This window comes from Archocentrus centrarchus, chromosome 7 (genome assembly GCF_007364275.1).
Source record: "Archocentrus centrarchus isolate MPI-CPG fArcCen1 chromosome 7, fArcCen1, whole genome shotgun sequence".
In the NCBI taxonomy this organism is placed as follows: Eukaryota; Metazoa; Chordata; class Actinopteri; order Cichliformes; family Cichlidae; genus Archocentrus; species Archocentrus centrarchus.
In genome coordinates, this window is record NC_044352.1 from 1,529,067 (window position 1) to 1,551,886 (window position 22,820).

The 22,820-nt window shown below is 46.2% G+C and overlaps 1 protein-coding gene across 1 annotated transcript in view; it reads left to right on the forward strand.

Annotated features, from left to right (window-relative positions):
• The window catches only part of dnmt3bb.1 (DNA (cytosine-5-)-methyltransferase 3 beta, duplicate b.1), a 57,953-nt gene extending 36,837 nt beyond the window's left edge, over positions 1-21,116 (forward strand). Inside the window, exons 6-22 of the mRNA XM_030733124.1 lie at positions 406-549; positions 2,592-2,750; positions 2,831-2,938; positions 8,219-8,360; positions 8,469-8,591; positions 9,206-9,250; positions 9,371-9,447; positions 11,282-11,394; positions 11,478-11,661; positions 13,208-13,292; positions 13,772-13,917; positions 16,540-16,630; positions 16,850-16,998; positions 18,935-19,020; positions 19,106-19,175; positions 19,257-19,375; positions 19,542-21,116. Of these exons, the coding sequence (XP_030588984.1) occupies positions 406-549; positions 2,592-2,750; positions 2,831-2,938; positions 8,219-8,360; positions 8,469-8,591; positions 9,206-9,250; positions 9,371-9,447; positions 11,282-11,394; positions 11,478-11,661; positions 13,208-13,292; positions 13,772-13,917; positions 16,540-16,630; positions 16,850-16,998; positions 18,935-19,020; positions 19,106-19,175; positions 19,257-19,375; positions 19,542-19,683 (1,983 nt within the window). The 3' untranslated portion in view covers positions 19,684-21,116. The remainder of the gene's footprint in view (positions 1-405; positions 550-2,591; positions 2,751-2,830; positions 2,939-8,218; positions 8,361-8,468; positions 8,592-9,205; positions 9,251-9,370; positions 9,448-11,281; positions 11,395-11,477; positions 11,662-13,207; positions 13,293-13,771; positions 13,918-16,539; positions 16,631-16,849; positions 16,999-18,934; positions 19,021-19,105; positions 19,176-19,256; positions 19,376-19,541) is intronic.
• The last annotated feature ends 1,704 nt before the right edge of the window (positions 21,117-22,820 follow it).

Below are 22,820 nucleotides of genomic sequence, written 5' to 3' on the forward strand. Positions count from 1 at the left end.
TGAGATTACTGGAGCCTTTCGATGCAGGAACAAATGTTGTGTTTGGCAGAAGAGCCGCAGAAATCGGCGCTGTGAGCGGATTCTGTGAGGATGACTCCTCCACTCTTCAGCATAACTTCTCCTCATTGATGCTCATTTCTTTCAATGTCAGAAAAGAGTAAAAACAAAGAGCCATTATGTTTATTGTAGTTTTCACCCCAAAAGCAGGAACATGAATGTAATGTTTGTCAGTCACAGTGAGGATGACGAGGTGGTGAAGCACAAACACACTTCTCTGCCCACATCAGAGGGGGATCGAGGAGCCGAGTGGCTGCTGACTCACACAAAATTCCAGTATAATTGTTGGTGTTGAGTTTGTGCTCCTGACAGTTTGTTCTCCTTCTTTTTCTCTCTCCCTGCCGTCAGTGTGCCGGCAATCCTCGGGCAGCTGCGGTTGGGTCCGGTGGGGTCCCGGAGACTCCTCGTCTGGAGCTCATGGAACAAGACTCCAAAGACTCGGCCCAGAGCACCAGCACCTCATCCAGCTCTGAAGCACCGCAGGAGTACAATGTGAGTCATGAGCACATGTGCTGGGTTTGAGTTATGTTCATATTAACCCCTTAACTGGCAGCAAATAAAATCACCTGAAACAACTACATAACACCCTCTGGTTATTATTGGCTCTGAACAACCCATTTCATAGCCTATTAATCGGCTGCGTCTGGTCCGCGGGCCGAATGAAGTGCATTTATATGGCAGGCTAGACCCGCCCATTTTGACTGACACCTCATTCGGCCAATCATGTTAAGAAATGGGTTTCCCAGAGCCAATAATACTCAGAGGGCGTCACGTAGCTTTGTCAGGTGATTTGGTGCAGCCAGTTACATGATTGGCCGAATGACGTGTCAATAAAAATGGGAGGGTCTAGCCTGCCATATAAAAGGGACTACAAACGGCCCGTCACCGGGCCCTTGCCAGTTAAGGGGCTACACATGACCCACGTTTCTAATGATGTTTGGTGTATGTACAGCAATCCCTGTGAGTCCAAAGCTCGAAACACTCAGTTTATCCCAGGTTTTTCGACTCTTGGGTCAGTATGATGGTTTTTTTGCTTTGTTTTTTTTTTTTTAGGGGGGGGGGGGGCTTATAAGGTCATTTCAGAAGCCCCACCCACCTGCTGTTCAGACCTTCTTTTACCAATCAGAAGAAAGTTCTCTTAAAGGGGGAGGAGCTGAAATATATAAGATATATTTATATGAAGCTAGAAATTACCAGCAGAGGTCACTTTAAAATTTATGATGCTTTGGAGGTTTGATCTCAGCTGCAGAGTTGTTGGAACGTCCTTCAGAAGTCCTCAAAAAAAAAAAGAGATTTGTACAGCTGTTCAGAGGAGAAACAGGAAGTGGATGTTTGGGAGTAGAGAAAGAGGAGGAAGGTAACTGACCACAGATTTCCACAGAAACTCCTCCACCTGACCTTGTGTTGTCAGGTGGAGGAGTTCACACACACACACACACACACACAGCCTCCTGCAGCTCTGCATGCCTCTGTTTACCTCTCGCTGCACATGTGCTGCTGCTGTGTTTGTGTGTTTTCACTCGATCCCGGCTCCGCTCAGCGGGGCGTAGCATCCGTTCATGGAGTCAGACTCCAGCACGAAGCCTATTGGCTTTCCCTCCTGAGGAGGACCGAAGGATCACGTGGCCCGGCTCTGAAATCCCAGCTGCTCGTTAAAGAGTGACCTTCAGGGGGAGGACTGTGGTGTTATCAGGGATTTTTAAAGTTTTTGCAGACATAAAAAGAGTAAAGTACAAAGCAAAGGAAGCAGTTATTTCAGGCTGGAGCAGAAAGAAGCTGAGATGGATACAAAACAGTTTAGGGTCATTATCCTGTTATGATTTCAAGCTTCTTTTTTATTTAAAGATATTCTTTTGGCCTTTTTTATACTGGATAGTGCAGAAGGAAGAGAGACAGGGGAAGGCAGGAAAGGGCCGCAGGTGGAACCTGGGCCGCCTGCCCCACAGGTGCCCCGACGAATTTCATCAAGAGAACGCTCTGAAGATTTTTAACCTCCTAAGACCCGAGCTCCTGTTAGCAATTCATTTTTAATTTCTCCTAGATATTTGTGATTAGATGGACCTGATATGTATATAAACTGAGCTTCCTCTTTGAACAGGACGTTGTATTTTGTTACATGGTTGTTACAAACATTTGTGAAAAGAAAATGTCCTCAGATGTGGACGCTGGTATTATTTTATAGCATAACACAACAAAAACAACGTGACTTAACAAAGTATAAAACACTATTGAGCACAATGAAGTATAAGGTGCAGCAAAGCCAAGATGTAATGTCCCCATATGTGGACGCGGGGTCTCACGACATAAGAAATCAGTCAGAATGAATCATAAACATCATGAGGAGTTTCTGAGGAGGAACGGGAGCAGGTGATCGTGCTTTGACGTTCACGTCTGTGAGGCGTGAACTCGCTCTAACTTTATCCTGATATTCTGCACACCTAAAATCACCTAAAAGTGTCGAACAACTGAGATCTTTACTTAACTTTGCTGATGAATCCAACATGTTCTCTTCTTCCTCCCACGTCTGTCTTTAGGACAACAAGGGTTTTGGAATCGGCGAGCTGGTTTGGGGGAAGATTAAAGGCTTCTCGTGGTGGCCGGGCATCGTGGTGACGTGGCGAGCCACCGGCAAACGGCAGGCCAGCCACGGCATGAGGTGGCTGCAGTGGTTTGGAGACGGCAAGTTCTCTGAGGTGAGGAGGAAGAGCGACGCTGGCTCAGTGACGTAAGATGATGGTCAGACTTGTGTTTGACGCCGGCTTTTCCTCTTCAGGTCTCAGCAGACAAGCTGGACTCCCTCACCGCCTTCCCCAAGTTCTTCAGCCAGGCTTCGTACACCAAGCTGGCCTCGTACCGCAGGGCGGTCTTCCAGGCGCTGGAGGTCAGTTTCAGGGTTGGGGTGTTCGCTCTGATCGACACAGCTGTGTCATTTCCTGTAGTTTTCACATTACTCTTTACTTTTCATAAAACTAATGCAGTACGTTACATAATTACTTGGTAAATTGTTACACTACTCGTTACATTACCGTTTCATTACTCCGTAAAATGACTTCACGCCCTTTGGCAGCCAGGTGAGCTATGGCAGTTTCATGGGTGGGGCAGATCAGGAGTTTTATCCTTCCATCGATTTTCCTCCACTTCTCCAGTGTGGGGTCGGGGTCAGGCGGGAGTCTATTCCAGCTTCCATGGGATGAGAGCTGGGATGCACCCCGCACAGGTCGCCGGCCTGCTGCAGGGCAGAGGCAGGTAACCACGAGTAACTAAACTACAACTACGGCAGCTTAAAGTTACTCTGCTGGCCAACAGCAGCCTTTAAACACGCCCTGTCTGAGTTTCTGTTTTATTCACTGAGTGAGAGCGTGCCTGTGAGTCCTGTACCTGAGGAAAATACCATCTGACACTTTAGGGTTGTTTGTTACAGCAGACATCGTAATGCTGTTTCCTGAACAGTCACGGTGTGTGTTTGTGGGCATCGGTGTAAAAATATATGACATAAACAAACTCAGCAGCGTGGCGGGCAGCACGCCAGAAAAGCAGCCTTCATGCTGAGCTCTTCATCAAAAACGCTGAGCCGGGCGATCCAGCAAAAGCTGGGACTCTCCGAGGAAACACGGAGCAGGGAAACACGACAAAGGACAAGCTGAGACGCACACAGTACACTCCGGGTAATGAGTGACTATAAAATGACTATAAAACTCAGGAGCATCAGGTAGTAATACCACACTCAGAGGACTTCAAACTACGGACACGAGCGCAGAACAGAGGTGAGGGTAACAGTTTATTTACAGCTCAGCTGCTTCAGCTGCTGCTGTCCCAACAAAGAGAGGCGATGAGGAAACCGTCCACAAGAAATGAATTTTTACCAGGCTGGACTGATGGAGACGTCTGCCTTTTTCAGGTTAGGGCCCGCTCTGCTGAGCAGCAAACAGGTGAGAGTATTATGAGGATCAGGTGAGTAAAGGAGGGAGAGGGTAGGCCGGCCAGGAGGACCCAAAACCCAGACTGAGGGACACACACACACACACACACACACACACACACACACACACACACACACACACACACACACGCTGAAGGGCTAATCTGCAACTCCTGGGAAGACCCATCAAACTATACAGCACACCAGAGATTCAGTTCAGGTTTATTTATATGGCACCAAATCCCAACAGTCACCTACACAGAGATCCCAGGTCTACACAACAAAAACACATAACACACACATACAAAATACAACATGCAGTGATTGAAGATAATCTGCTGTCTGTGTGTGTCTGTGTGTCAGTGATTGAGTTTCAGTCTAAACTGCTGCAAAAACACGTCGAGTGATTCAATGCCAAGAACAAACTGGTTCACTGGAAGTGCATTTGTGCATGTTTGCACCTGTGTGTGTGTGTGTGTGTGTGTGTGTGTCTGACAGGGATTCCTCCTCTCTGTTATTTCACCAGCTTTATAAAATGAAGTTCTCATGGAGATGTTTCCTTTGCTGAGAGCAGACAGGGAGGCAGGAACAGTTTGGAGCCTCAGCAGAAAATATTTGATTACAGCACAGATAAGAAGTATCAGGGCTGTCTGCAGTCAGCTGGGCAGAAATATACACACATTAATGTCAGTGATTAAACCAGGATGAACACAGGATTTCACTGCAGATGCAGAAATTTGTTTAAATGTATGTTATGTTAGATCAGGTTTAAATAGAGCTCAGGCTGCAGAGACAGAGACCTGAGACGTCAGAGAGCCTCAGTTTACTTTGAGTGACTCCGTGTCTTTCAGCAGTCTTTGATTACCACCTGTGTTTGTTTTATGGCGCGTGCGCGTGTGCGTCTGACAGGTGTGTGTGTGAGACAGCACGAGAGTCGGCCTGCGGCCGTCTTCCTTCCTCGTCATCCTGTCCGTCTGCGTCTCAGGTAAACAGCCGGTTCTCTCTGCCTGTCACGCCTCCGTCTGTCAGACTCTCGTCCTCCTGCTAAAAGCCTTCACAGCTTTTGGATGAAGACTCTTCAGGAGCTGGACTCTGTTTTACAAACAGGGCTTCATGACTGAAGGTCAGCATCTGTTCGTTGGACACGCTCGAGTATCTGCTTACCATTTGAGAGTTTAGATGGACTCAGGCTCCATTTAAAGCTGATTCTTCTTCATCGGATCTCCTGTCACAAAGCTCTCATTCCAACAGGGCCAGTAATGATGACATCACAGAGGCCTGTCATCAGTCCTTGTGTGACGTTAATGTACACGGCTCAAAAAAAGAAAGACTTTGAAAACACGAGATCTCAATGGGAAATAATCCTGCTGGATACCTGTGCTGGTACAGACTGGGTGATGTGAGGAATGAAAGGAGGCCACATCGTTTGATGGAGATGAAAATGATCAGCCTACAGAGGCTGAACTCAAACACACCCTGAAAATCAAAGTGAAAAGTGATGCATCTGTTCAGGCCTGCTGGGGGTCATTTTGTAGCTCTGCAGAGCTCATCCTGTTCCTCCTGCTCAAAGGAGCAGATCCCGGTCCTGCTGGTGGGTTAAGGACCTTCTCCTGGCCAGCTCTCCTAGAGGAACTGCCTGTCTCCTGGAGCCTCCTCCATGCTCTGAGACTGTGCTGGGAGACACAGCAAACCTGTAAACCATTCCTGTTAGGGGGGTGTCTCATTGTTGCCCCTCTAGTGCACCTGTTGGTAATGTCATGAACACCAAAGCAGCTGAAACTGATTAACACCCCTTCTGATACTTACTGACCACATCAGTATCACAGAGGTTTACTGACTGATGCTTTGTGGGTCTTTTAATGTATACTCACTCTATCAGATAACATTGTTTCCACCCTGTGTGGGTGCTGCTGTAGGAGTAATATGGGTGGTGTAACAGTGTTGCTCCCTGCTGCAAATGTTTCAAATAAACAAACTCTGTTGATATGAGATTTCAATAATTTGCTCTTCTGCTTACTGCTGCAGCCTCTGTTTGCACACATATCTGTGCATGTGTGCAATAACACTGATCTCAGAGCAGTGAAAGCAGAGTCAGCAGCATGTCTGCCACACTGGATGTGGAGGCGGCTGAACAGAGCAAACAGCAGTATCTGCAGGTAAGACTTTTGTCACGTTCTGCTGGCACAGGCAAAGCAGAGGACCCCAAAGCAGGACTCAGAGGCAAGAGCTGTAATTAAGCTTAGACTTTATTTAACAAGGTCAAACATAAAGCGAGACTGGTCAGGTGCCCGCAGTACCCATTACTAAACTTGAACATAAACATAACTATGAACGTGGCATGAGACATGAAGCACACAGCAGGGCAGCGACAACAACACTGACCATGCAGAGACGAGGACGCGACAAGGAGCGAGTGAAAACGCAGACGATATAAACACAAAGGGAGAACGAGGGAGAGGGTAACAGGTGAGAGCACAGCTGAACACAATACACTGACAACTCAAGGGGAAGTAAACCGAGATACAAAACACAAGGAACCAAGATTGCCAAAATAAAACAGGAAGTGACCCAACCTAACACACACGCAAATGTAACACAGAAAACCTGACAGAGGGAATCAAACATTACACAAGGAAACAATGGGAAGGGAAGCTAAACTATAAGAAACACAACCTGAAGACTATAACAAAACTACACACAACTAAGACATGAGAACAAAACAGATACACTGTAACAGAAAACCATAGCAACCTAAAATCTTAACTCAGAACTGAAGACACAAGAAACGAGGCGCACTGGGCCACCGGGCCAGGACCCTGACAAGTTTATGACGCTGTGCAGTCCTTCCCTCTGAAATACATCGTTCTTAATGAAGAGTTGTACTTTCTCGTTGTGCTAGTCGTGGCTCAGGAGGCAGAGCGGGTCGTCCTCTAATCAGAAGGCTGGTGGTTCAATCCCTGCCTTCTCCAGTCTGTGTGCCAAAGTGTCCTTGGTCCAGATATTGAAGCCTGAGTTGCTGGGTTCATCGGTGTGTGTGTGTGTGTGTATTGGAACCAGTCCATGTACCTTCTCCCTGGGAAATACTAATCCAATTCCAGGAAAGTAAAATTTAAATAAAAACAGAACATAATGATTTGTCATGGTCTGGAGTCCTGTTTTTGCTTAATCTTGTCTGTTCTGTTCTGTTCTGGGTTTCTTTTGGTTGTGTGCTTTAATTTGTTATTTCTAGTTTCTTGTGTTCTCCCTGTATTCTGTGTCAGGTCTGCGTCTCTGTTTCCTCGCCTTACTTCCTGTTTTATTTTGATAGTCATCCGGTCTCTGTCTGTTGTGTTCAGTTTTGCTTCCCCTGGGCTTGTCATCACCTGTGTCCCCAGCTGTTCCCACTCCCCTCATTAGCTCTCCTGTGTGTTTAAGTCCTGTGTTTTCAGTGCCTGTTGTGTCTTATGATTCCCCTGCTGTGTGCGTCCTGTTTTGTGCTTTGGAATGGAAGTCGAGTTATTTTTGTTTTGCGTGTCATGCCGCTGGTCCTGCCTTTTGTTAGCTCTGCCAAATAAGTCTGAGTTTATATCTTACCTCTGCCTGGCGTGTGCTGCGTTGGGGTCCTCCTGCCTGCCTGCCACACGGCCGCTCCATGACAAACTCAGATTTTATTCACAGTAGAAAATAATATAACTGAACTTTTTGAGGCACGTTGCTGCCATCAAATTCAAAATGATCTCATATTTTTCTCAGTGTAAACATTTGATATGTTTTTTGTTCTACTGTGAATAAAATACGAGTTTGTTTTCATTTACAGATACATTTTGCACAGTGAGGCCTGCAGCAGCAGCTGTGATGGCTAGCTGGATGCTGAAGTGCACAAGTGCTTCACAGGGATGCGAAGGATGTGTTGAGGGTGTGAACAGGTCTTTATCTTCATAGTACTGAGCAAGTGTCTCCATGCAGTCGCTGGAAGCAGCGGCAGGCTGCAGCACTCACTCAGTGATGTGCTCCTGCCCATCAGATTTGAAAGCTCATTAACTGGAGGTCGTTACAGGCTGTTCTGGCTCACTGTCCCTCCTGCATTCATTTACAGGATGGATGGAACCGGACGATGGGAGATCCTTTTCTTCTGAGATTGCTTTCACTCACTAATTTGTGTCTGTTTATATGTTTTACTGCTTTAGCTTTGCCTGCCTCGTTAGTCCTGAGTGTAAACTGAGAGCTGCTCTCCCTGATGGGTAACATCTGTCTCCCTCTCAGATGGCGAGCATCCGGGCAGAGAAGGTGTTTACTCCCTGCAAGTCGAGCAGTCCAGAGGACCAGGTCAAACCCATGCTGGACTGGGCCAATGGGGGCTTTCTGCCCAAAGGAGAGGAAGGGCTGAAACCCACACACAGCGCCAGTGAGCAAGGCAGCAGAGCCACACTGTCATTCTGTGTTTATCCTAAACAGGCTGCAGGAAATAACTCTGTGTGTGTGTGTGTGTGTGTGTGTGTGTGTGTGTGTGCAGACAGTAACCCTCTGGACCACCAGGTCTTCGATGTGTCCATGTCCGAGTATTTCCCCAGTGCAAAGCGGCCCAAACTCAGTCTCTGCAAGAGCAAGTCTGCCCCCGAGGAGCTGTGCAGCAGAGGTAATAGGTCACAGGTCCTCAGAGAAGAAACGCGCTGCACTCATTCGATCACAGTTTTTTAGGTTATGGGATCTTTGTGATGTCAGAGAGCAAGGATATAAGCCCCACCCACCTGCTCTTCAAAACTTCAGCCAGTGAGGTAAAAGTTCTCTGAGGAGGGGAGGAGCTAAAACAACTTGTTTGACCTGAGGGGGCTGCACCCAGGATCAGATAAAGAAGGTTTATTATGAACTGACTCATGCAGAGCTGCTCTGGTAGAGTCCAAGAATAAAAGGAAGGAGCTAAAATGAGCAATGCTCCCAGTTTGTAGGTTAAAGTATGTGAACAGTTAAAATGAGTACATTTGAAAACAAAAATGAAGCGATCGCCATGTAAATCAGCAGAGTGAGTGATTAGGACTAACCTACATTTAAGTAACTGGGAAATGAAGCTGTTAAATTATTGTTTTTTCTTAGGAATTAAAGTTTTGAATAAAATGATATTCTGAGGCTTTTCCCACCTGAATTCTTTGCATTACTTATGTTCAGGTGAGTATTTATTTAAATGCGGATGCTCGTGTGGAAAACACGAATCTTCAGATGTTTTGATGGTTTTTGTTTATCGTTTTCCATCAGAACAAATGGTGAATGAAGTCCTGAAGAATAAAAGAAGTATTGAAGGTAAAAACTGCCACCTCCATGTTTATGAATTAATGAGTGAATTATTATCATTGGCACTTATATCCCAGTTTTTGAACTGCAGATTGATCCGTGTGTGTGTGTGTGTGTGTGTTTTCGCAGACTTTTGTCTCTCTTGTGGAAAGACGAGTGCAACCTTCCACCCGCTGTTTGAAGGAGGCTTGTGCCTGACATGCAAGGTAGAGCAGCAGACACACAATAGTCAGTAATGATTTAAAGCCTGCAGCACATAATGATCAATAAAAGATACATTTAGATAATAAACACATATATTATAAAGCATTTATGCACATACAGTCTCCACAGGCTGATTCAGGTACACGTAAAATTAAACTTCCATATTAGTATTAATATAAACAAACCTGTTAAGCCCCCCTGTACACACACACACACACACACACACACACACACACACACACACACACACACACACACACACACACACACACACACCTGTAATATAATGAGCCGTTGGGGTTAAGACTGGCTTAAAGCCAGTATTTGACAGAAGTCATAAAACTGGTTGTGTGAGAGGAAATAAAGTGCTTTAGCAAAGAGAGTGAATACATGAAGAAATGAAAATGAGGTGCAACCAAAATATTCTGCAAATCACCCAAAAAAACCACAAAAACAGATTTCCCCTTCAGGGTCGTCTCTCTGTGCACCTCTGGACCTCCCCCAGCAGCAAAGCTGGAGTCACGTTCTGTGACTCTTTCACAGCAGGCTCAGCTCAGCTGAGTGTTCGTCACACGCTGCCCTCTGGTGGCCTTTTCCTGCAGCACATGAACAAATACAGCCTCTATGTGGCAGTTTAAGAGAAACGGGAGTGTTTCTGCTGTACCGTAAAACTGTAATACCACCACAGCCTAATTCAAACAGACAGAAAGTCCTTCCTCCTCCTCCTCCTCTGCAGAGTTTAATTTGACTTCTTAAACGCTCCAACAGGAAGTAAAAAAAAAAAAAAATCGCTCTCATTCACAGCAGAGAAGGAGAAACTCGATCTGGATATCATAAACAATAATAAGAGCTGCTGGTCCTAAACTCACCACCTAATATTTGCACTGGAATAATATTTACAGTGCTTTTATTATGTAATTAATTAATTAAATTAAACAGGATTTCAGTTTGTTGCCATTAAATGAAAATAATCTCAAAGCCAAAATGACTTCAGTTCCTCTTTGAGCAGCGTGGGATTTTCCCAGGAAAAAAACAGGCATGTTTGAATCCGCAAACGGTTAAACAGGGAAACTCTTGCCGTGGCAGCGTGGTGCCGTTTTAGCTGACAGTTGCCGGGACTTTGACCACAGTGCGTGTGACCACTTGCTTATCTGAGACAGCTCCAGACTTATTAATAAGCTCTGCAGAGTCAATGATTAGTTATAATCAGACACCCTCTGGGTTAACGAGGCACAGCTATTTTCCTTCCATACATCCATTCAGGATGTGGGGGCGGGGCTGGAGTTAAGATTTATCAGCATAGAATCAATCACAGCAGTATTTGGCAATCAGGCACCAAGTCAGGTGAGATTGTGATGATGTGGGAAGTTTTTAATCAGACCACAAAATCCAACAAATGTACCGCATGTGCACAGAGGAGGTGGAGGCTCAGGTAGACTTCAGCCAGGTGATCCAAACACTGAGCAAATAGAGGGCGGAGGGGAACTTCAATGATGAGGGTGGAAAAAGAGAACGAGTAAAGAAAGGAAGTCAAACTACAGAAAACCCCACGAGGATCTGATCTTCAAAATAAAACAGGAAGTAATATTAAAGCTGGACGGGCCATGCTGATGGGAGAGGCAATAAAAACATAAATTCTGTCATTAAAAACTTGTTTTGACTCTTCAGGAGAGTTTAAAGGTTGCTGGACTGTTGTGTTCTCATTACATGTTTATAACCTTGATTGTGTAGTTTAACCTTTTTGATCAGGTCTCCTTTGAAGGAGCTTTTATTCTGAAGGGACTTCCTGGGTAAATGAGTGAAAAATAAGGAGGCTGTTGCTGTGTGTGTGTTTAGGACGTGTACCTGGAGATGTCCTACATGTACGATGATGACGGTTACCAGTCTTACTGCACCGTTTGCTGCGGTGGGCGAGAGGTTCTGCTCTGCGGGAACGTGAACTGCTGCAGGTGTGACGAACAGGAAGCACTCACTCCTTCATCTTCGCTCTTCGCCTCCCTCCGCTCACCTCCTCTCCACCTGCTTCCTCCAGGTGTTTCTGCGTGGACTGTCTGGACATCCTGGTTGACCCGGGGGCGTCCAACAACGCTCGCTATCTGGACCCGTGGCGATGCTACATGTGCCAGCCGCTGCAGCAGTACGGCGTCCTCAAACGACGGCACGACTGGAGCCTCAAGCTGCAGGAGTTCTTCGCCAACGATAACGGACAGGAGTTTGTGAGTCACTCGGATTGTTTTAAAGTGTTTCGTAGCAAACTTCCGATTTTTGTGTGGAATGACATGAATGTTTTTTCTCCTTCAGTAAAAAAAAAAATCAAAAACGTAAGAAAGACTCTGCACAAATAAAACAAAAAAAACCCACACCCAGTCAGATTACATCACTTCCTCAAGACCACTTACATTTGTGTGCCTCATGTTTCCTCCATTCAGTCAGCACACTGACCAATAAACCTGAACTTTGGGAAAGGGGGCGGAGCTGCAGGAGGCCAAACCTGGCGAGTTGGGCCGGCTGTGAGTGTCGAATGTGTTACTGTCACTGGGAGCCGGTGTATAGGTGAACGCTGTTCCCATGATGCCTCGGGATGCTGACACTCTCACCCTGTGGGATCAGTTTATTGTGCACCACCTCATGAACACCCAAAAACCGTCTTCTGGTTCGATTCCCGAGCTGCAGACTGCTGTTTGATCCCTGAGTCGTAGTCAGCTCTCATCACTGACTTTATGAACAGATGTGGTTCTGCAGAATAATGTGAGTTTGTGACCTTCCTGCTTCAGCTCTCCTGATAAGGAAACCGAGGCGGTCCCTGCATCCTGTCGCCAAAACGTCCAGCGCCATCAGCAGTCAGAGGTCATCGTACTCCCGCAGGCTCCGCCCAGGCCGGGGGTTCAGGCTGGCTCACACACACAGTGACCTCACCAAACATGGAAGCTAAACCCAGGAAGGAGTTCCAAGAAGATGTTTGATGTGGCCATCGGTGATTTACGTGTTCAGACCTTTTGGTGCTGATTTAAAGGACACGCCCTTTTTATCGGTGCTGTGAAGAGTTTCAGGAAACAGGCTCCTCCCTCCGTGCTTCATTCCAGCGGTCCGAGCCTCGGGTCAGAATTTGAATTGTTGAACACTGAATGGTTTTACTCACAAACTGCTCAGAGGAAACGATGTGAGCAGGGACTGTCACAGTGTGGGAGCAGCAGGTAACTCAGGTACACTTTAGGTCAAAGGGTCACATGACTGCAGCTTCCTGAACACACAGGCTTAGCTGCTGCATGGAAGCTCATTTTCTTACTTTCAAATGCCCACGAGCCACTCTGTCAACTGACTCAGTGCTCTCACACCTGCTGTAACCTGATTGGCTTCGCAGCACACCTGAGTGGATACACCCTTCCTGTAGAAATACAGTCCCTACATAAGTGAGTGCCCCCTAGTGTCCAAACATTTGTTGCACCAAAATGAAATCATGAGCAACAAAGGAATAAACGGCTGGCTCACCTGTGTCAGGTGACAGCAGCAGCTGGCAGGAAGTTGAGAAAATAAAAAGCACTGTAAAAGAAAAAAAAATCATGTGGATGAATTTCATTAGTGCTTCCTGCAAAGCCGTGATGAACACGATGATCTGCGTCTCCTGTTACCTCAGGACAAAGCTGGACTGAACTTTGAGAAGAACACCTGAAGCAGGAGGATCGTCGCTGTTTCCTTCACAGCCTTTTAATCTTCTCTTTGTGGACTAACTGTCTCATTTTATTGTTTCTGCTCACCTTCCAGGAGAAACCAAAGATTTACGCAGCGGTCCCTGCAGAGCAGAGACGACCGATCAGAGTCCTCTCCCTGTTTGACGGCATTGCCACCGGTGAGGATGAAGGCGAGCTCAGGCTGCCTTAAATTCAACATTAAATCATCATTTTTTCCCCCTGCAAATATTTCTGTGTGTTTTGTTTCAATAAATTCCTGAATTCTCTCCTCCTGCAAACCGACTCCACCTTGTCCAAGTTGTCCTGCAGCTGGATGGTGCTGGTTCTGGGTGGGATAGCGGCTCGTGGACCTGCTGCAGGTTCTGTTTAGAGTGACCGTCCAGAAAAAAAAAATAGAGGCTTAGTGTTACACGTGGAACTGTAAGCTGTGACTGTGGAACCACAGTCACAGCTTGGCTGTTTCAGTGGCCTCAGGTTTGCTTGTTCATTTGGCTTCAGTGAACCATGACCTACGAACTGGGTCAGTTTGCAGCTGAGATGGGAATTAACACCTCCTCCTCCTCGAGCCACTTGTCCTCTCACTGTGTGTGTGCGTGTGTCACATACTGATGCTTCGTGTTTGTATGCTTGTTTTCAGGCTACCTGGTTCTGAGAGATCTGGGTTTTAAGGTGGGCCAGTACGTGGCATCAGAGGTGTGTGAGGACTCCATCTCAGTGGGGGTCGTCAGACATGAAGGAAAGATCAAGTACGTCCACGATGTGAGGAACATCACCAAGAAAAATGTAAGCAGGAGAAAATTTGTCTAAACTTCCTCTTCAGTGTAGTTTCAGTCTGATGGGTTTGAGCTCAAACTGAAATGGAAAAATGTGGAAAAACGCCAACATGTTTTTCTAGGGTTAAGAACCAAGAACATCAGGAACACAGAACCAATCTGCTGCCCCCTGATGGGCTATAACGATGCTGCATGTCGGCCACAGGAGGTTATTTACAACAAATAAATAAGAACTTTTTATTTGCAGCCATTTACATCAAACATCTGCTGTTGCAGCTGATCTGATCTGTTATTCAGTCTAGAATCTGAAATGTGATCATTTCAGATCTTTGTGATGTTAGAGCTCAGCGCTCATGAGATTAGGAATGGCTGCTTTCGCTTATTTCATATTAGGCCCGTTAAACAGCAGTTTGTTTCAGTCATCAGTAAATCAAATATTAATTCCTCTGTCACAGACACAAAGTGGGAAGAAAACAGGCGTTAGTCATCGTACAGCTGATTGTTGTGAACACAACAGGAACATCTTTAAGGGTTTAGGGTTTATCCCACCACAGTAAAGGTGCCTGCAGACTGACAGATCTCGTTTAGGTTTACTGTAAATGCAGCTTTAATAACCTTTAATGTATGCAGACTGTATGGCAATCATTCCTGCTGGATCCTGGGCTACAGCTATAGACTGTATATAGATGATGGATGCAGCCGCTGTGATGTCACCTGCTGGTTTCTGGATATTTTGAAGCCTGAGTGTTGGAGTTTTGGTTGTCATCATGTTGGTTTTTAAGCCATAAAGTGTCCATATTTGACATCACCAATTTAAGATGACGTAGCAGCAGGATGCAGCCTCGCTGAGTCTCTGTTTCAACATTAGTCAAAAGTGCAGACTTCAAACTACATACCAATTTTTAAATTATGTTGATTGGCCAAGTAAAACCAGAGTCATGATCAATAACTCACGCCGTGCTTTTTCCTGTAAATTGTTCTGGTGTTGGATACGCATTTATGCTAACATGAAGTGCTTGTTAGTAAAAAATCAAACAAACTAAAGAATTCATAACATCCCCTTTCCTATTGGTGGGGAAAAAATGCACCACATCAACCAATCAGAAAACTATATGCCAACATGTGGCATTTGGTTGCTGAGGAAGAGGTGGTGAAAGAGACAATACTGATGGTAATGTTTGTCTGTGATGGCGCCCTCTGTCTGTGGTGGACAGGAACTGTTTTTAGGAGCGGCTCTTATTGTGACACCTGATTTTTCTGTATTATATAATTTTACTAGCATAACTATGGTGTTATATCAACACTGGTGTTGTTGTTAATGTTTATCAAACGTGTGTTTTTATGATGTGTCTGTAACACATTCGCAGCGCTGCTTTTGCCTCTTCTGTGGTCTCAGTTTGACCCCAGAGGACGTCACCACGTGCTGCTTTGTTTACAGGCTGAAGAAGAAGAGTTTGAGCTTGTTCAGGTGTTTTTAGGCTGGGAGGAGATCTAAAAACCAGCAGTTAATTCTGCTTCATGTGCAGCTTTACGCAGAGCGAAGCTGGCAGCTGCAACAAAGAGCAGCTTCAGCCTTTAGATCCCCTCAGGAGCCTTTTCACCTGTTAGTCACGCTCTCTGTGTGTGTGTGTGTGTGTGTGTGTGTGTGTGTGTGTGTGTGTGTGTGTGTGTGTGTGTGTGTGTGTGTGTGTGTGTTATCTAAGAGATTAATTAGAGCACGCCACCTCCTGCTCCTATCATCACTTTTACTCTTTGGTTTCCTGGTTTTAACTTTTTTAACGTAAAAGAAGAAGAAAGAGCTTTATTTGTCACATACATATACATGCAGTGAAATTCATTCTCTGCATTTAACCCATCACACACATGGAGTATGTAGTACACACAGCACAGCATGTAGCAGGGGGCAGCCAAAGGGCGCCCGGGGAGCTCCCTGGGGGGGTGGGCTTGCTCAGGGACCCACAGTGATGCCAGCCCGAGGATTTGAACCAGGGTCCTCTCAGTGATGAACCCTCTTCTTCTCCCCTAGGCCACCACTCCAGAAAAGCTTCAAAAGTTACAGTTTCTAACCTCAAAACATGAATAATTAATAATTATAAACTGATTATTGGTGGGCTGTTGGATCTGAAGCTGTCTGATCACATTTATGGAGACAGTCAGCAAACAGTGTAGATGAACACAAGGACACACAACCCTTTAAATTAAAGTGTAAACAAGCTTAAAGAATGCAGGCTGTTTGTTTCATTTAGTTTCATTAGTGTTTTTATTCAGATGATTTTTCGAGCTCTGCTTTGTGAAACCACAGTTTTCCTCTCTTACTGAAACAGGAGGTTTTTTCAGGGATAAATAAAGTTCCTCTCCCCCCTCAGCCCCCTCTCAGCAGATGACCCCCCCCTCCCTGGTTCTGGTTCTGCTGGAGGTTTCTTCCTGTTAAGTTTTTCCTTCCCACTGTCACCAAGTGCTGCTCATAGGGGGTCATTTTGACTGTTGGGTTTCTCTCTTACTGTGGGGTCTTTACCTAAAGCACCTTGAGGTGACTGTTTGTGCTGATTTGATGCTGTATTGACTTGAGCTGGAAGCATTAAAAACGTGTTTGTCTTTTGCGTCGCCCTCTCGGGGCTGCTGTCTCGCTCAGATTCAGGAGTGGGGTCCGTTTGACCTGGTGATCGGAGGAAGTCCCTGCAACGACCTCTCCATCGTTAACCCTGCTAGGAAGGGCCTGTACGGTGAGTGGCTGACTGCATTTTATGGCATATTTAAAGTGTGATTTGGTGAATTTCTGCTCATTTAAAGGCACTAATGTCACTCAGAGTGATAGTCTCTGCATTACAGGTTGTTTCTGATGCTCTCCCGTCATGCAGAGATAATCTGCCTCCATATTTGTGTCATCCTGAAGCAGTGAGATGAACTTTTCTTGACCCTTGACGATGTTTTCGTGTGTCCAGAAGGTACAGGGCGGTTGTTCTTCGAGTTTTATCGCCTGCTGAGTGAAGCCAAACCCAAAGAGGGCGAGGACCGGCCATTTTTCTGGATGTTTGAGAACGTGGTCGCCATGGCCGTTAATGACAAGAGGGACATCTCACGGTTCCTGGAGGTCAGTCACACGGGTGCAGACTGTGCAGTTAATGCAGTTTTATTTACAGTAAAGTTCAGGCCGGAGCCCATCCCAGCTTCCACAGGGCGACGCGCAGACCCCCATTCACACTCACACCTATGGGCATCTTAGAACCACCAGTTAACCAAACCCCCACTAACTGCATGTCTTTGGACTGTGGGAGGAAACTGGAGAACCCACACAGACACGGGGAGAACATGCAAAGGCCCCAGCCACATGGAGGATTTGAACCCAGGACCTTCCAGTGGCAGTGGCGCAGTGGGTGGATGCTCACCTTGCAGCCGGAGGGTTGCCGGTTTGAGCCCCTGTCCCTGCGCTGGCTTTGTGTCCTTGGGCAAGACACTTAAACCACATTGCCGGTCTCTGGCTGCAGATGCTCTCTCTGGATGAGTGATCTGGAACGCTCATTTTGTTGTGTGCACAGTGACGATGAGTTGAATCTTACATCTAATCTTGCTGTGAGGCAGCAGTGCTAACCACCGAGCTGCCTGGATTGCAGTAATTTTTAAACCATAACCATGTGCAGTAATTCGGCTCATTCTCGCCCCTCTGTTAGGGTCCACAGACCTCCACCGAGCTTCACTCAGTTTCATTAAAGTTCAGGGAAATGTGCTCAAATGAAAGGAAGTGTCTTCCTTCTTTCTTTGAATCTGTATTTAATCATGTTAAGTCATCAGTACACACCTGTGATTACTGCCGGTTTTCATCAGCGGGTCGTGTGATTGGTTCAGTCTGTCTGTTAATCACTCTAAAGATTGTGGATGGGTTTGAATTAAATGTTCCCAGCTTCATGATGACCTTCACAGTCAGTCTGGATTCAGGAATTTCTGGAAGGACAGACGGACAGAAACGGAAAGACGATCCGTCGCATTCAGTGCTGTTCAGGTGGACTGCTCAGGTGTGTGGACTGCTCAGATGGACAGACGGCCACAGAGAGAAGATGCTGCACCTCTGCTCCTGAGATCTGTCTGCAGAGATGCTTATTTTGGTCCTCAGTGACCGAGCAGCCACAAAATAATGAATTTACAGTCATATAAATCTTGGAAAATAAGCAAGAAGTCAGGACTGGAGATGTGAACCATTTATCTTGATTAATGACCCCCCTAGATCATGCTGCACCTTCACACCAGGTCAGGCTGTGTTTTACTGCCTGTGGTCCCAGTTACAGGCTCCTGCATTGATACCAGTGAACGCCTCTTAGAGACCGAGCTGGCAGGTAGAAAAGGAAAGTTTGGAAGTGTTTGGGGGCAAATTCAGGACGATTTGTTTCACTGGAGACCAGGACATAGAACAAATTCAAGAGTTCAGATTCATCAGAAAGCTAAAAATCTTGGATGATTATACAGCTGACATGTATGGCAGCAGGTCTCAAAGCTGGCTCTGCAGGACGGCTGAAAGTCATCTTCTCGGGTTGTTGAGCGTCTCGATAGAGACGTCCCTTTCTGTCTTACTACTGTGAATGAGCCGAGACAGAAGCATCATTTTCATGGAGGAAAATGGAACAAACATGTTTTTAGATGTCACATAAATGCCCGTCGATTATCAGCCGGACACCGACTGATAATCATCTGAAATTCAGACACTAAAATGAAACACAGACACACCTGTGTGCTCAGAGGGATGCAGACGTCCACTAAACGAGCTCGTTAGAGTCCACAGAGGCCGGGTTTGTTGGGCGAATGGAAATGCTGCCACCTGGAGGTGAGAAGTGGGGCAAACATGGCAGGTTTTGTGTGTTTTTATAAAACGTGCATGTAAGGCACCAACAAACGATTTTCGTGGATCCAAGATGCAGTTTAAGCTTGACGAATAATCTGAGCAAATATTTTGATACTCTTAACAACTCAAACAGGAAAGAGAGTCTGTATGAGTCATTACTGGATGGATTTATTTATTTATGGCCCTTATTTTGCAGTGTAACCCTGTGATGATCGATGCTATCGAGGTCTCTGCTGCTCACCGTGCTCGATACTTCTGGGGGAACCTGCCGGGTATGAACAGGTAAGCTGCTGCTGATTCCTTGTTGAAATCTTTGGGCTTAAATCTGCAAAATACCAAATGCTGTTTGATAACTGGTGTGTTTCAGGCCTCTGTGTGCCTCAGGGATGGACAAGCTGCAGCTGCAGGACTGCCTGGACCACGGCAGAGTGGCAAAGGTCGGTCGTCACGAAAAGCAACATTTTCATGTGCAGCTGTTTTGTGGTCGCATTTGATTGACGGTGCATCTGCTGTCTCAGTTTGGAAAGGTGCGCACCATCACTACTCGCTCCAACTCCATCAAACAGGGGAAAGACCAGCACTTCCCTGTGCTGATGAACGGGAAGGAGGACATACTGTGGTGCACGGAGCTGGAGAGGTGAGTGGTTAACGGAGGTTCTGCCGTTACCGGCAGATCTCACAAGGTAACGGAGGTACGACAGTGCCAGTGCACGCTGGGAGGCAAACGCAGAGGTGCTTGCCCGCTGTTCATCACATCATCTTCAGCTCTTTGTCTCTAAAGCCGTTGTGTCGTCTCCCTGCAGGATCTTCGGTTTCCCCGTCCACTACACAGATGTGTCCAACATGGGCCGCGGTGCCCGGCAGAAACTCCTGGGCCGGTCCTGGAGCGTCCCCGTCATCAGGCATCTGTTCGCTCCGCTCAAAGACTACTTCGCCTGTGAATAAAGAGAAAGCCGCCATCACCAGCAAACACACACACCAGCTTTTTTTTTTACCGAGAACCGTCAGCTGCAGCCGTTATCTCCGCTCGGCCGGCCACTTCAGAAGGCAAGTGGCTGGTTTGACTAAACATCAGCGCGGCGGGAACGTTTATAGAAGCTGCCTGGATTCTGCCTTAGGTCCACATAACACACACTAACACTGATTCACAGCTTAGGGGAGCGTGCTGCTGCCCTGGAACCAGAGGGGGCGGAGTCAAGTCAGGTGAGCAACAGTGAGGTCATGGATAATGGAGGCCAGTAGGGCGATTTGCCCTTCCTCTGGGGGTTTAAAGGGAAAAATGACACCCACTCCTTTGCTTTATTAACATTAGGACTGTAGTGTGACTTTAATAGGATTTAACTTTGTTTAAAATGCCTCAGAAGGCATCGTTTGTAAGATAACACCTAGAGGTTTTAGAAGCTGGAGACCGGCGTGGTACCGATGGTACAACCGAACTATTACTCTCAAATAAAAACACTTTCAGACTCACGGGAACCAAAGTTGAAGCGGATGTCCTGCTCCACCTTTTTAGCCGCCAGCTTTGGTCTGTTTTCCAGAAATCATACTGAGCTTTTTTTGGTCCACATTTTTCCGTAAAACTGCTGCCGGGTTGTTTTTTTTTTTTTTTTTAAAGGACCAAACTGGGAACCCGTCTCCTGGGAAAACCATTGATCAGTATAAGCTACTGGACCTGAAGCTAACCTGGAGACGTGACACAGGATTTAGCTTTATATTTAGAGAACTTTATATTGATAGATTTGTTGTTTTTACAGAAATGTACTTTTTATATATTATATTAGCACACTAGCTTGAAGTGCCCATATTGTGCTTTTTAGTTTGTCCTTCAGTCTGTTCGAGGTTAAAGGTTTGCAAAGTCCAAACCAAAGAGAACCGCCCGAAACGCCTCGTTTGTGCTCCCGACGCTCTCCCAGGGCCTCTCCGCTCGGATAAAGAGTGAGCCGCTGCCTCACCGGGCTGATGATCCGTTTGCTCTCCATGCAGTGACGTCGTCTGACCTCATCGCCCGCCTCACCACTGAGCCCAAACCCCGTTCATCCTGGAGGAGCCCCAGCCCCCCGTGACCCAGGAAGCCCACAGCGGGGGGCTTTGTTAGTGCTGGGGACGTACGTAGGAGCAGACGGGGTGTTTCACAGTCGGGCTGAAGAACACGAGCGTTTTAGAGGCGGGACAGGAGCGCAGTATGAGGCGTGATATGGGCGCTTAGAGAGGAGAGCATCACCTGCCTCAGTGCTTCAAATACTTGAAACGAGCCGATGCAAGAAGAAAAAACAAAGTGGAGAGTGGGTTTTTTCTCTTTGTCATCGTTTCCAGACAGCTGATGAACACTTACGATGTTTTTGCTACTGTAGATGTTTAGATGTTACCTTTAGAAATGTTTTCACTGTGTGTGGGGGGGGGGGGGGGGGGGGGGGGGGTTTATTTGACCGCTGCACATCGTCAGCTTGCGGTTTCGGTCTCACTGAGGGAGGAGACGTGTTTTGGGAAACACTGGCGACCGCGCCTCATCCGCGGTAAAGATCACTGACTACTTTTTCATTAACGGTGCTTCCAGTAACGCTAACGACAGGACCGCCGCGGAGACGATCTCGAGGTGCTGCTCTGTGTGGTGCTCATGCTTATTTCACGACACGTAAAAGCTACTGTGACACATTTAAAATGCTTTTTAATGCGTCTCCATAATGATGCTCCGGTCACAGGCAGGTCTGTTACTGTGGCTCCGGTGGAGCTGATCTTACTGTTGAGTTTATGTCGTGAACTCTCTGATGTGATTTTCCCAAAATAAAGTCTAAGCGACTGACTTCAGAGGCGAGGCACCTTTTACTGTTCACAGACAGCACCACCTGTGGGTACCTGTGAAATACCTGTTAGTTTTTAACTGGAGGACTCTGAGATGCTGTTTTCAGGCTGTCACCAAACCAAAGGGGCATTACCTCCGACCTCCTGTACGACCTGCTCTGAGTGCACGCTGTCTGCCTGCTCCCAACGCTCTCTGCTCAGATCTGATCACTGGAACCTTTGCAGTGTTTTTGTGTACTGTATCCATAGAAAGGTTTACACGTTTAACCCTCGTTTGACCAAGAACTGCGTCATATTTTTTTAAAATGCACATCTTTGACTTTCATGCTCATTTGCAGACACGGTGCTTTAAAAGTCACCCAAGTGCCGGCAGGAACTTTTCTCTGACTTGAAAGTCGTTTCAGAAACCAAAAACTTTGTTTACATGCTTCATTAATAACTGCTGAACAGGTTGAATGTTTTGTTTGAAAAAAAAAAAAAAACTTTTTGTAACTGTTCTTTAAGACATTTGATATCATAGTTTATATTAACACAGTATAAAGCTCGCTTCCTAATGTTAGAGTAGAAGAGCTCGTATTAATCAGAAGTTTTTGATGTTTGATTTAGATGAAAACTGAGGATATTTCTAGACTTGTGTGACTTATAATCCCACTGAACGATTTTCTTTGACCTTTCTATTCATCTTTTATGAAAGTACAAAAAAAAACATTTTAAAAGAACTTTTTATACTTTATTTGTATTATTAGAGGAAAACTTTTTTTTTTTTAATCTTTGTGTACTTCCTATAGCAGCCTATATAATTTTGACTCAATAAAAATACAGAAAAGATATGACTGTGTCCTTTTTTTTATTTATATAACACTTTTTTTTGCCACAGTGGCTTTTTGTGACAGTGGAGAGAGACAGGATACGGGGGAAGACACACGGGCAAGTTGGTGACGGGCTGGGATGCGAAACCGCGCCGCCCACACCGCAGCATGTGTATGTGGTCGCCAGCTTCACCACTAAGCCACCCAGGCACCCACAATAGTCACTTTAAGGCGCTTTGTATTGTAGATAAAGACCCTACAATAATACAGAGAAAACAGTCCAAACGACCCCCTATGAGCAGCACTTGGTGACAGTGGGAAGGAAAAACTCCCTTTAACAGGAAGAAACCTCCATCAGAACCAGGCTCAGGGAGGGGGGGTCATCTGCTGAGGGGGGAGAGACAGAGATTAATAATAACTAATGATTAAATGCAGAGTGGAGTATAAACAGGGTGCATTATGGGAACCCCCCAG